The sequence below is a fragment of the Zalophus californianus genome, chromosome 8 (assembly GCF_009762305.2).
Source record: "Zalophus californianus isolate mZalCal1 chromosome 8, mZalCal1.pri.v2, whole genome shotgun sequence".
Classification (NCBI taxonomy): domain Eukaryota; kingdom Metazoa; phylum Chordata; class Mammalia; order Carnivora; family Otariidae; genus Zalophus; species Zalophus californianus.
In genome coordinates, this window is record NC_045602.1 from 77,982,507 (window position 1) to 77,996,124 (window position 13,618).

Here is a 13,618-nt window from a genome sequence, read left to right on the forward strand (position 1 = left end):
GACCATCTGAACTAAGGCATTTATGAAAATGCAGATTCCTGGGTCACTGCAGAGCTGCTAAATTAGGCTCTAGGTGTAGAGGCCCAGGAATCTTAATTAATATATTTTGTTTTTCTTCTAAGCTTATTATTATGGAAAGTTTCAAACATACACAAAAGTAAGAGTATGTGGACCCCCGTCCCATGTACCCATCAGTCAGATTCAATAATTATCAATATTTTGCCAAATTTAGGAATCTGTATTTTTAACAAGCATCCCAGAGGGTCCCTACTTGGAGTTTGTTAACCACTGCTGTTTACAGGCATTTGTGGGAAACTTAAGAAAAATTCAGATCCTAGGTAGTTGTCTCCTGACTTCTCAGACTGTATAACCGCGGGACCATCTGATAAAGCATTTCATTCTAATGGGCTGATGGAAAAAGGTAAATAAAATTCTATTATCCTGTCCTCTAATTTTGGCCTGAGGATATGCATTTCAAGATTGCCATTCTAGAGAATGTTTTTTGTCTTATTGTCTGTCCTGTGGAGTCACTTTAAATCCAGGGCTAGCCAGAGTACCAATCAGTGCTTACATTTGAAGAAACCTACCAGAGTCTGGGGAATGAATCATCTGAAAGGATTGGAGGGAACAATGACTTCTCTGAGCTTACACAGGGAAGGGAATAGTGACCACCCACATCAGCTAGACTGGAAAACCTCATAATCCAGTAGGCATTAGGTAGAGTATAAAGAAGGGTCTTGTCTCAAGAATATGAACAAGGAAATTCTGCTCCAGTTCTGCCTAGAAAATCTTAAATGCAAGACCCGAAAGGATCAATCTATTTCCAAGGAACCTAATTGCATCCCTGAACAAACCCCTGGAATAATTATAAGAAACCAAAACTATACATTACCCAAAAAAGTAAAACTGACAATTTCTGACATCTAATCAAGAGTACCAGGTATGTACAGAAGCAGGAAAATACAGGTCCATAGTGAGGAGAAAAAGCAAATAGAAAAATTAAAACATATGCATAGCTGACTCCAATGTTAGTATTAGAGCATTAAACAGTTATTGTAGCTGTGTTTGATATGTTCAAAAACAAAGAGACATGAAAGATACAAGTAAGACACATAAAATTTTTAGAGATGATAACTACAATGTATGAGGTAAAAAATGCATGGAATGTGAGGAACAGCAGGTAGGACACTACAGAACAAAAAACTAGTAAACTGCAAGGCAGCAATAGAAACTATCCAAAATGTAACACAGAGAAGAAAGAGAATTAAAACAATAAACAAGCAAGCAAAACCCCAGAAAATAAGGCATAAGTGAACCATGGAAAAATTCAAGTAACCTAATAAATGTGTAATTGAAACAATAATGCCAGAAATTTTCCAAATTGGTTAGAAACTATAAACCCACAGATCCAAGAAACACAATGAATGCCAAGCACAAGAAACATGAAGAAAATCACACCAAGTCATATCAGAAATAAACTTCTCAGAAGTAATGACAAAGAGAAAATCTTTTTTTTAATTTTTTTATTATGTTGATCACTATACATTATATCATTAGTGTTTGATGTAGTGTTCCATGATTCATTGTTTGTGCATAACACCCAGTGCTCCATGCAGAATGTGCCCTCTTTAATACCCATCACCAGGCTAACCCATCCTCCCACCCCCTCCCCTCTAGAACCCTCAGTTTGTTTCTCAGAGTCCATCGTCTCTCATGGTTCATCACCCCCTCCAATTTCCCACTTTCATTCTTCCCCTCCTGCTATCTTCTTCTTTTTTTTCTTAACATATATTGCATTATTTGTTTCAGAGGTACAGATCTGTGATTCAACAGGCTTGCACAATTCACAGGGCTCACCATAGCACATACCCTCCCCAATGTCTATCACCCAGCCACTACATCCCTCTCACCCCACCCCCACTCCAGCAACCCTCAGTTTGTTTCCTGAGATTAAGAATTCCTCATATCAGTGAGGTCATATGATACATGTCTTTCTCTGATTGCCTTATTTCGCTCAGCATAACACCCTCCAGTTCCATCCACGTCGTTGCAAATGGCAAGATCGCATTCCTTTTGATGGCTGCATAATATTCCATTGTATATATATACCACCTCTTCTTTATCCATTCATCTGTCGATGGACATCTTGGCTCTTTCCATAGTTTGGCTATTGTGGACATTGCGCCTATAAACATCAGGGTGCACGTACCCCTTCGGATCCCTACACTTGTATCTTTGGGATAAATACCGAGTAGTGCAATTGCTGGATTGTATGGTAGCTCTATTTTCAACTGTTTGAGGAACCTCCATACTCTTTTCCAGAGTGGTTGCACCACCTTGCACTCCCACCAACAGTGTAGGGGGGTTCCCCTTTCTCTGCATCCTGGCCAACATCTGTCATTTCCTGACTTGTTAATTTTAGCCATTCTGACTGGTGTGAGGTGGTATCTCATTGAGGTTTTGATTTGGATTTCCCTGATGCCGAGCGACGTTGAGCACTTTTTCATGTGTCTGTTGGCCATTTGGATGTCTTCTTTGGAAAAATATCTCTTCATGTCTTCTGCCCATTTCTTGATTGGATCATTTGTTCTTTGGGTGTTGAGTTTGATAAGTTCTTTATAGATTTTGGATACTAGCCCTTTATCTGATATGTCATTTGCAAATATTTTCTCCCATTCTGTCGGATGTCTTTTGGTTTTGTGGACTGTTTCTTTTGCTGTGCACAGGCTTTTTATCTTGATGAAATCCCAATAGTTCATTTTTGCCCTGGCTTCCCTTGCCTTTCATGATGTTTCTAGGAAGAAGTTGCTGCGGCTGAGGTCGAAGAGGTTGCTGCCTGTGTTCTCCTTTAGGATTTTGATGGACTCCTGTTTCACATTTAGGTCTTTCAACCATTTGGAGTCTATTTTTGTGTGTGGTGTAAGGAAATGGTCCAGTTTCATTCTTCTGCATGTGGCTGTCCAATTTTCCCAACACCATTTGTTGAAGAGACTGTCTTTTTTCCACTGGACATTCTTTCCTGCTTTGTCAAAGATTAGTTGACCATAGAGTTGAGGGTCCATTTCTGGGCTCTCTTTTCTGTTCCATTGATCGATGTGTCTGTTTTTGTGCCACTACCATACTGTCTTGATGATGACAGCTTTGTAATAGAGCTGGAAGTCCGGAATTGTGATGCCACCAGCTTTGCTTTTCTTTTTCAATATTCCTCTGGCTATTCGGGGTCTTTTCTGGTTCCATACAAATTTTAGGATTATTTGTTTCATTTCTTTGAAAAAAGTGGATGGTATTTTGATGGGGATTGCATTGAATGTGTACATTGCTCTAGGTAGCATTGACATCTTCACAATGTTTGTTCTTCCAATCCATGAGCATGGAACGTTTTTCCATTTCTTTGTGTCTTCCTCAATTTCTTTCATGAGTATTTTATAGTTTTCTGAGTACAGATCCTTTGCCTCTTTGGTTAGATTTATTCCTAGGTATCTTATGGTTTTGGGTGCAGTTGTAAATGGGATTGACTCCTTCATTTCTTTCTCTTCTGTCTTCTTGTTGGTGTATAGGAATGCCACTGATTTCTGTGCATTGATTTTATATCCTGCCACTTTACGGAATTCTTGTATGAGTTCTCGCAGTTTAGGGGTGGAGTCTTTTGGGTTTTCCACATAAAGTATCCTATCATCTGCAAAGAGTGAGAGTTTGACTTCCTCTTTGCCGATTTGGATGCCTTTGATTTCTTTTTGTTGTCTGATTGCTGTGGCCAGGACTTCTCATACTATGTTGAATAGCAGTGGTGATAGTGGACATCCCTGCCACATTCCTGACCTTAAGGGGAAAGCTCTCAGTTTTTCCCCATTGAGAATGATATTCGCTGTAGGTTTTTCATAGATGGCTTTTATGTTATTGAGGTATGTGCCCTCTATATTCTGAAGAGTTTTGATCAAGAAAGATGCTGTACTTTGTCAAATGCTTTTTCTGCATCTATTGAGAGGATCATATGATTCTTGTTCTTTCTTTTGTTAATGTATTGTATCACGTTGATTGATTTGCGGATGTTGAACCAGCCTTGCAGCCCAGGGATAAATCCCACTGGTCGTGGTGAATAATCCTTTTAATGTACTGTTGGATCCTATTGGCTAGTATTTTGGTGAGGATTTTTGCATCCGTGTTCATCAAGGATATTGGTATGTAATTCTCCTTTTTGTTGGGGTCTTTGTCTGGTTTGGGGATCAAGGTAATGCTGGCCTCATAAAATGAGTTTGGAAGTTTTCCTTCCATTTCTGTTTTTTGGCACAGTTTCAGGAGAATAGGTATTAATTCTTCTTTAAATGTCTGGTAGAATTCCCCTGGGAAGCCATCTGTCCCTGGGCTTTTGTTTGTTGGGAGATTTTTCATGACTACTTCAATTTCCTTAGTGGTTATAAGTCTGTTCAGGTTTTCTATTTCTTCCTGGTTCAGTTTTGGTGGTTGATACGTCTCTAGGGATGCATCCATTTCTTCCAGGTTATCTAATTTGCTGGCATAGAGTTGCTCATAATATGTTCTTATAATTGTTTGTATTTCTTTGGTGTTGGTTGTGATCTCTCCTCTTTCATTCATGATTTTGTTGATTTGGGTCATTTCTCTTTTCTTTTTGGAAAGTCTGGCCAGGGGTTTATCAATCTTGTTCTTTCAAAGAACCAGCTCCTAGTTTTGTTGATCTGATCTACTCTTCTGTTGGTTTCTATTTCATTGATTTCTGCTCTCATCTTTATTATTTCTCTTCTCCTACTGGGTTTAGGCTTTCTTTGCTGTTTTTTTCTCTAGCTCCTTTAGGTGTAGGGTTAGGTTGTGTATTTGAGACCTTTCTTGTTTCTTGAGAAAGGCTTGTCTTGCTATATACTTTCCTCTTAGGACTGCCTTTGCTGCATCCCAAAGATTTTGAACAGTTGTGTTTTCATTTTCATTTGTTTCCATGAATTTTTTAAATTCTTCTTTAATTTCCTGGTTGACCCATTCATTCTTTAGTAGGATGCTCTTTAGCCTCTATATATTTGAGTTCTTTCCGACTTTCATCTTGTGATTGAGTTCTAATTTCAAAGCACTGTGGTCTGAAAATATGCAGGGAATAATCCCAATCTTTTGGTACCGGTTGAGACCTGATTTGTGACCTAGGATGTGATCTGTTCTGGAGAATGTTCCATGGGCACTAGAGAAGAATGTGTATTCCGTTGCTTTGGGATGGAATGTTCTGAATATGTCTGTGAAGTCCATTTGGTCCAGTGTGTCATTTAAAGTCTTTATTTCCTTGTTGATCTTTTGCTTAGATGATCTGTCCATTTCAGTGAGGGGGGTTGTAAGTCCCCCACTATTATTGTATTGTTGTCGATGTGTTTCTTTGCTTTTGTTATTAATTGCCTTATATAATTGGCTGCTCCCATGTTAGGGTCATAGATATTTACAATTGTTAGATCTTCTTGTTGGATAGACCCTTTAAGTAGGATATAGTGTCCTTCCTCATCTCTTATTACAGTCTTTGGTTTAAAATCTAATTTGTCTGATAGAAGGATTGCCACCTCAGCTTTCTTTTGGTGTCCATTAGCATGGTAAATGGTTTTCACCCCCTCACTTTCAACCTGGGGGTGTCTTTGGGTCTAAAATGAGTATCTTGCAGACAGCATATTGATGGGTCTTGTTTTTTAATCCAATCTGACAGCCTGTGTCTTTTGATTGGGGCATTTAGCCCATTTACATTCAGGGTAACTATTGAAAGATATGAATTTAGTGCCATTGTATTGCCTGTAAGGTGACTGTTACTTAATATTGTCTGTGTTCCTTTCTGGTCTATGCTGCTTTTAGGCTCTCTCTTTGCTTAGAGGACCCCTTTCAATATTTCTTGTAGGGCTGGTTTTGTGTTTGCAAATTCCTTTAGTTTTTGTTTGTCCTGGAAGGTTTTTATCTCTCCTTCTATTTTCAATGACAGCCTAGCTCGATATAGTATTCTTGGCTGCATATTTTTCTCATTCAGTGCTCTGAAGATATCATGCCAGTCCTTTCTGGCCTGCCAGGTCTCTGTGGCTAGGTATGTTGCCAATCTAGTGTTTCTCCCAGTATAGGTTACATATCTCTTCTCCCAAACTGCTTTCAGAATTTTCTCGACAAAGAGAAAATCTTAAACTGATAGGGTGAAAGAAGACAAATATGTACAGAGGAACACAGGTAAGGATAACAGCAGATTTCTCATCAGAAACGATGCACATGAAAAGACAGTGGAGTGATATTTTTAAAGTAGTGAAAAAAAAAACAAAACAGTGTAGAATCTATTCCCCGGAAATATCTTTCAAAAGGAAAGTGGAATGAACACTTCAAAGATACACAAAAACTGAAAGAATTCATCTCCATTAAACCTGCTGTATAAGAAATATTAAAGGGAGTACTTTAGGCAGAAGGAAAATCATACCAGATGGAAATACAGATCTACACTAAGGAATGAAAAGCAAAGGATAACTTCATGGTAGCTGCATAGTAATTGCATGGGTAGATATGTAAGGCTTTTTTTCCCTTGTTATTTAAATCTAATTTTAAGTTAAATTACTGGAGGGACTTCCAGTACCAGCAATAATGGTGTAGTCCCATTCCTCCTAGATCCTACATCTTAAGCTAAAAAAGACCTGGATAGAACAAAACAAATAAGCGTAGGAATACTCTGAAAGGTAAAAAGAAGAAGGTAGAATTCCTGGGGACCTCAGAATTTAAGGAATGATACGGCAATAAGTCTTGGGGGATTTGTTAATGCCTTCCATATATCCCAGATAGGGCACTGCTGAACCCTGTAACCTGGAATCTCTAACAGGCATAGACCAAAAAAAGAAAGAAAAAGAAAAGACCCAAGAAAAGCTTATTCTCCCTAACCAAAGGATTGGGAAGAAGGTGACCTAACAACAGAAAACCTTTTTTGTAATACCTGCCATAATCCAGCCATACAACAGTGGAAAAACTGCACTCCTTTCCCTGAGATTTGAGTGGAGCTGAACAGAGAGCTGATCTTCCATACTACCATGGAAGCAAGAGATGGTGCTCTGATCCCTCTGCCAGGTGGGTCAGCAGAACTGACCAGAGAGCTAATCTTCCATTCCTTACTGCCAGAGTAGTGTAAGTAGGGCTGAATGGAAAGCTGATTTTCCAAACTCCACTAGACAGAGTAGGTGGTGCTTTAAATCCCATGCTAGGATAGTATCAGAGGATTGAGAGGGAAGCTTTTTTTTTGTTTTTAAAGATTTATTTATCTATTCATGAGAGAGAGAGGGAGAGAGAGAGAGAAGCAGAGGGAGAAGCAGGCTCCCAAGGAGCAGGGAGCCCGATGGGGGACTCAATCCCAGGACCCTGGGATCATGACCTGAGCTGAAGGCAGACACTTAACCATCTGAGCCACCCAGGCGCCCGAGAGGGAAGCTTATTGTTCATCCGCTCTCCAGTGGAAGTCAGCAGTGCTCTGATTCTCCCACCGTGGAGTCCAGTGGCAAACTGGGCCTCTACCCTACCAGGCAGCTCTAAGACTTAACAAGGCAATGTGAGGATGGTCTGGTCACTGCTGTGCTTCACCACAGCCCTCATCTCAGCAGGACTCAGCAAGGAGATGAACTTTCACAAACACTCAACATCAGTGAAAATGAAAAAGGAAGTGTGAGTTAAAGATAGACAGCACTCCACTTTCCCCCATCGCTGGTGCCAGTGAGGGTTGATGTGGAGCTGAGCCTCCATTAACACTGAACAGAATAAAAATAAATGAAGTGTGAAGGGGAGTAACCCCCACTGTGGTCCTCTCTGGGTGGAGAGCTGATCCTCCACCCCCATCCAGCATCAACAAGACCAAAGGAGGCAGTGCTATCTGGGGCTACTCAGTACTCTGACTCCCTACCCTTAGGATTTCTCTCTGTGAACAAAGTAGAGATTACTGGCCCACGTAAAGAGAACGAACTCCTAATTCCTGAACTCCTGACACTGGCAGCTTGCCTTGATGAAAATAACTGGAAAAAAAAAATCACCAGATACACAGTTGTGCCCAAATGAAAGTGCAATTTAGCTATGAGAGTCCCCAAACATATAAAAAGTGTGCTAGAAAAACAGGTTCACTGGGGTAGGTGGGCAGGACTAGCCAAAAAGACACAGCCACAAGTGGCCTAGTCTGGGAAGCCTCTTTTTCCCTACAGACCTGAGACTCTTCTCTGCATAGAGACAGAGTGTGTGGGAAGAACAGGCAAGAAGGACCCAGCCAGAGCAAGTGGTCCATTCCAGGAAAACTCTCTTCCTGCAGGACAGGGGCCCTCCTATGCCACCCAGTGACACAGGACACCCAGGGGACAGCAGTAGAGGCACCAGGAAACACCTGGCAGTCTGACTAGGGGAAACTCCTTCTGCCTGCTCAAACAGCACCAGCAGAGACCAGTGGGAGTCCCAGTAACACCAGATTAATAAAGAAGACCAAAATAATATCAAAAAGGCTCTGAAAATTAAACTGCCATTGGAGCAAGAGCCCACAAAAGTAGGACAATTCTCACATGCTAAATTTAAACAGGGTTACTGCAAGCTAAAATAAAAGTTTTAAAATAGGACCCGGAGTCTCATAACACAATATAGCCATAATGTTCAGGACATAGTAAAAAATGACTCATCATACCAAGAACCAATAAAATCACACCTTGAGTGAGAAAAGACCATCACATGATCCCAACACTGAGATAGATGAATTAGATGTTGGAATTACCTGACCAAGATTTTAAAGAACCTATCATAAAAATGCTTCAACAATCTATTACAAGTTATCCGGAGACAAACGAGCAAATAGAAAATCTCAGCAAAGGTGTAGAAGGTATAAAAATTTCCAAGTGAATGTTATAGAACTGAAAGCTATAATAGCAAGTAAACTCACTGCGTAGGCTCAGTGGTGAGAGTGGAGATGACTTGATTTTATCAGTGAATTTGAGGTCAGACAATAGAATTCAGCTAATCTGAACAATGGAGAGAACAGACTGGAAAAAAAAAAAAGCCAGAACCATGGGAACCTACAGGACAATAATTAAAGATCCAACATCATTGGCATTCCCCAGAGAGAAGAAAAAGGGGGGCTTAAACACTACATGGAAGAATAACTGAAAACTCAAATTTGGTGAAAGATAAAAACATACAGATTGAAGAAGCTGAGTAAACTCCAAAGAGGATAAACCCAAAGAAATCCAAGACACATGCCAAGACCTATGCCAAGACACACCATGTTAAACATTTGAAAATCAAAGACAAAGTCTTAAAAACAGCCCAAAAGAAATGACATCAAATTGACAGTGGATTTGACCAAAGAGGCCAGAAAAGAAGTGGCACAATAATTTTCAAGTGTGGGAAGAAAAGAACCATCAGTCACAAATTTTATATTAGACAAAAATATCCTTCGGGAATGAAGAGGAAATAAAAATATTCTCAGACAAATAAAAATTAAAAGGATTTGTTGCTAGAAGCCCTACTCTTATATTGACTACAGGAAGTTCTTCAGGCAAAAGGAAATGATAAAATAAGAAATCTTGGAGCATCATGAAGGAAAGGGAGAAAGAGCAAAAATATGAGTAGATGCAATAGAGTGTCCTTTTCCTCATGAAATCATATTCAATGATTGAAATAAAAATTATACCACTCTCTGATATTCACAACAGTGATATTTAAAAGTAAAGAAGGTAAAGGGACCTAAGTGGAAGTGAGGTTTCCATATTTCCCTTGAAGTAGTAAAATGTTAATGCTAGTAGACTGTTATAAGTCTCATACATATGCTGTCCATACCCAGAGAAGCCATTACAAAAACAATATAAAGAGATATACTCAAAAACATTACAAATAAACCAAGATAGAATTATTTTAAAAAAATTCAAGTAACCTGAAGGAAGCAGGCAAAGAGAAACAGAGGAACAAGACCAATGAAACAAGTAGAAAACAAATAATAAAATAATAAGTATTAACATGTCAATAATTACTTTAAATGTAAATGGTCTAATTACCCCACAAAAGACAGATATTGGCAGAGTGGATAAAAGAACATGACTGAATTATATGCTGCATACAAGAAACTCACATCGAGCACAATAACATAGGTAGGTTCAAAAGGAGAAAGACACCAATAGAAATCTGGATTGGCTGTATTAATAACTAATAAAGTAGATATCATAGCAAATAAAATTTACATAATAAGATCAGTCTGTGAGGAATATATAAAGGCCCTAAATGTGTGTGCACAAACCAAAACAGTTTAAAAAAATATATGAAGCAAAAATTGATAGAGCTGAAAGGAGAAATAGACAAATACAAAATTATACTTGGAGACCTCAACACTTCTCTCCCAGCAACTGACAGAAACTACTAGATGCAAAATCAGCAAGGACAGAGAAGATCTAAACAGCACAGTCAGCCAACAAGATCTAATTGCCACAGATAAATTCTCCCCACCACAACAGCCGAATACAAATTTTTTTCTAGTGCTCATGGTATACTTATTAAGACAGGTTGTGCAATGGGCAATAAAACAGACCTCAGCTAATTTAAAAGCATTGACTACAATAGCTGAATTATGGAAATAGCCCAAATGTCCATCAACTGATGGATAAAGAAGATTTGGTATATATTTACAAAGGAATACAACTCAGCCATAAAAAAGAATGAAATCCTGCCATTTGCAGTGACATGGATGGAGCTAAAGAGTATTATGCTAAGTGAAATAAGTCAGTCAGAGAAAGACAAATACCATATGATTTCACTCATAATGGGGAATTTAAGAAAGAGAACAAATGAACAAAGGGGAAAAAAAGGAGAGGGAGGCAAATCAAGAAACAGACTCTTAACTATAGAGAACAAACCAGTGGTTACCAGAGGGAAGGTGGGTGAAATAGGGGATGGGGATTAAGGAGTGCACGTGTTGTGATGAGCACCAGCTGATGTATGGAAGTGCTGAATCACTATATGGTTACACCTGAAACTAATATGGCACTATATGTTAACTAACTGGAGTTCAAATAAAAACTTAAAAAAATAAAAGCATTGAAATCATTGAGTTTGTTCTCTGACCAAAATGGAATCAAATGAGAAAATAATATTAGAAAGACAGCATGAAAATGTCTAAACACATGGAATTTAAACAACACAGTCCTTGATAATCCATAGGTCAAAGAGAAAGTCTCAAAGGAAATTAAAAATACTTAGAACCAAATGAAAACAAAAACACCATAGATCAAACTAGTGGGATACAGCTAACACAGTGTCGGGAGAGAAATTTATAGCACTAAATGCTTAATGTTGAGAACAAGAAAAGTTATTGAATCAACAATCTGAGTTCTTACCCCAAGAAACTAGAACAAGAAGGGCAAAATAAACCCAAAGCAAGCAGAAGGAAGGAAACAATACACATAAGAGTATGAATCAATAAAATTGAAAATAGGAAAACAATGGAGAAAATCAATGAGACAAAAAGCTGTTTCTTTGAAAAAAAGACGAATTGATAACACATCTTAGAAGGCTGACAAAGACAAAAAGAGCAGATAGAAAGAACTAATATCAGGAATGAAATAGGGGATATCATATTAGATCTTACAACCATCAAAAAGAATATAAAAGGAATACAATGAACAACTTTGCACTCATAAATTTGACAACTTAGAAAAAATGGGCCACTTCCACACAAAACAAAAACTAACACAAATCAACCAAGATAGAATGCACAATGTGAATCACATTAAAATAAATATTTTTTCAAGAGAAATGAAAGCAGATGTCCCTAAGACTTGTACACAGGTGTTCATAGCTTTGTTTATAATAGCCCAAGCGTGTCCTTCAACAGGTGACTAAGTTTTGGTATGCAGTATACAATCTAATGCTACTCAGCAATAAAGATGAATGAACTCTTGATTCATGCTGCAACATAGGTGAATCTCAAAATAATTATATGAGTGAAGGAAGCTGGACAAAAAATACATACTGTATGATTCCATTTATATAAAATTCTAGAAAATCGAAACTAATGTATAGTGACAGAAGGAAGATGAGATGAGTAGTCGCTTAGGAATGGGAGGAGAGGGGTTTTGGGGTAGGGAGGATAGCAAATTTACAAGGGCACCTGAGGAGACTTTTGGGGGTGACGGATATGTCTGTTATCTTGATTGCAATGAAGATCTTACAGGTGTGAATGTCAAAACTATTCAAATGATACACTTTACATGCATTTGGTTTATTGTGTGTGAATTATACTTCAATAAAGCTGTTTATTAAAATGGAATAATATGAGAACTACATGAAATTCTTTAGATTCTTCTTTTCCTGATACAGTTGGTTTTTTGAAATATGAACTCTTTTATACAATTTCACAATATATTTACTTGTCATTTTGGTAGAATGAAGATCTGACTCTTTTAATTAAGGAAATGGAGCAGGGACGAAGTGACCTGGAGAAGGTGCAAGACCTTTATTCAGAGTCCTTGATCATGGATTGGTGGTACAATGGAGAAAAGGAAGGGGACAATAAGTAAGCACGCCAAAGCCCCTGTTTTCCCCATCACTGGGGAAATTATCTGCTCAGATGCTCTGCTCACTCTTCTTTCTGCGGTACTTTTGGGATTTCTCTTAGTGAAAAGAATCACATAGAATGATTATGTTAGAATTTTTTTAAGGAAGGAGAAGTCATAATCTAATAATTTAATTATCTAGTATATGGCTTAAGGAGGCCACATATTTGCCTTTAAATGTGAGTTCTGAAATCCTTGTGTGGTACTTAGAGCAGTGTTAACGGTTCATCTCCACCCAGTATGGATCGGCACCCCAATCCCAGCCATGATAGAGCACAGCAGGAGTGCTGTGTAGTGCAGGAGAGTTGACTCAGGGATCAGGAGGCCCAAGGGTCTGGACTTCGCTCTGTGTGATCTTGGCGAATCCCTGACTTCTCTCCACACCTGTCCATTGCTGTGAGTCTCAGTTTCCTCTTCTTTAAAATGGTGGCTGTGGTGGTAGGATTTGGGATAGATAATTTCTCGGGTCCTTTTCTACCCTATATTCTAATATGTCTCTAATTAGTAATTTTAAAACAAAAATCAGAACCACTCCAACACTCAGAAAGGGTGTCAAATCTTATTAAAACAATTTAACATTGTACAGATATTCAAATATCACAGCTTCATATGAATACTCTCTCAGGAGGATGTCTTTTTATTTATTTATTTATTTGTTCATTTATTTATTTATTTTTAGGATCTATTTCACTGTTTTATTTATATTTTTTTCAGGATGTCTTTTTATTTAAAAGAGTGATAGCTAGTGGAAAGAAGTTAAAAATACATTCATCAATCAGGATTTCATCTTCATGAAAATTCACTGTCTTCCTGTTAGCAAATTAAGCATTAATATGGGTGGGGAGCAGGACATGAGCAATGGAATTAGTAAAAAGAGATAAATGCTGTACTGGGCCATCTTATAATGAGGTTTTACAGCATTATTTTTAAAGTATTGGAAAAGCTCAGATACATCTAAATTTAGAGAATCTGAACAAATAAACTAAAAGTCAAATAAATGGGCAGCATCTCAGTGTAAATTACCCTTTGTACCTTAACTGTCTTCTTACCCTGTT

At 38.2% G+C, this 13,618-nt stretch overlaps 1 protein-coding gene across 11 annotated transcripts in view; it reads left to right on the top strand.

Annotated features, from left to right (window-relative positions):
- The window catches only part of VWA3B (von Willebrand factor A domain containing 3B), a 227,901-nt gene that overhangs the window by 129,487 nt on the left and 84,796 nt on the right, over positions 1-13,618 (top strand). For all 11 annotated transcript variants that reach the window (XM_027620414.2, XM_027620420.2, XM_027620415.2 and 8 more), the window contains one exon: positions 12,393-12,523. In XM_027620414.2, coding sequence (XP_027476215.2) covers positions 12,393-12,523 — 131 coding nt within the window. The remainder of the gene's footprint in view (positions 1-12,392; positions 12,524-13,618) is intronic.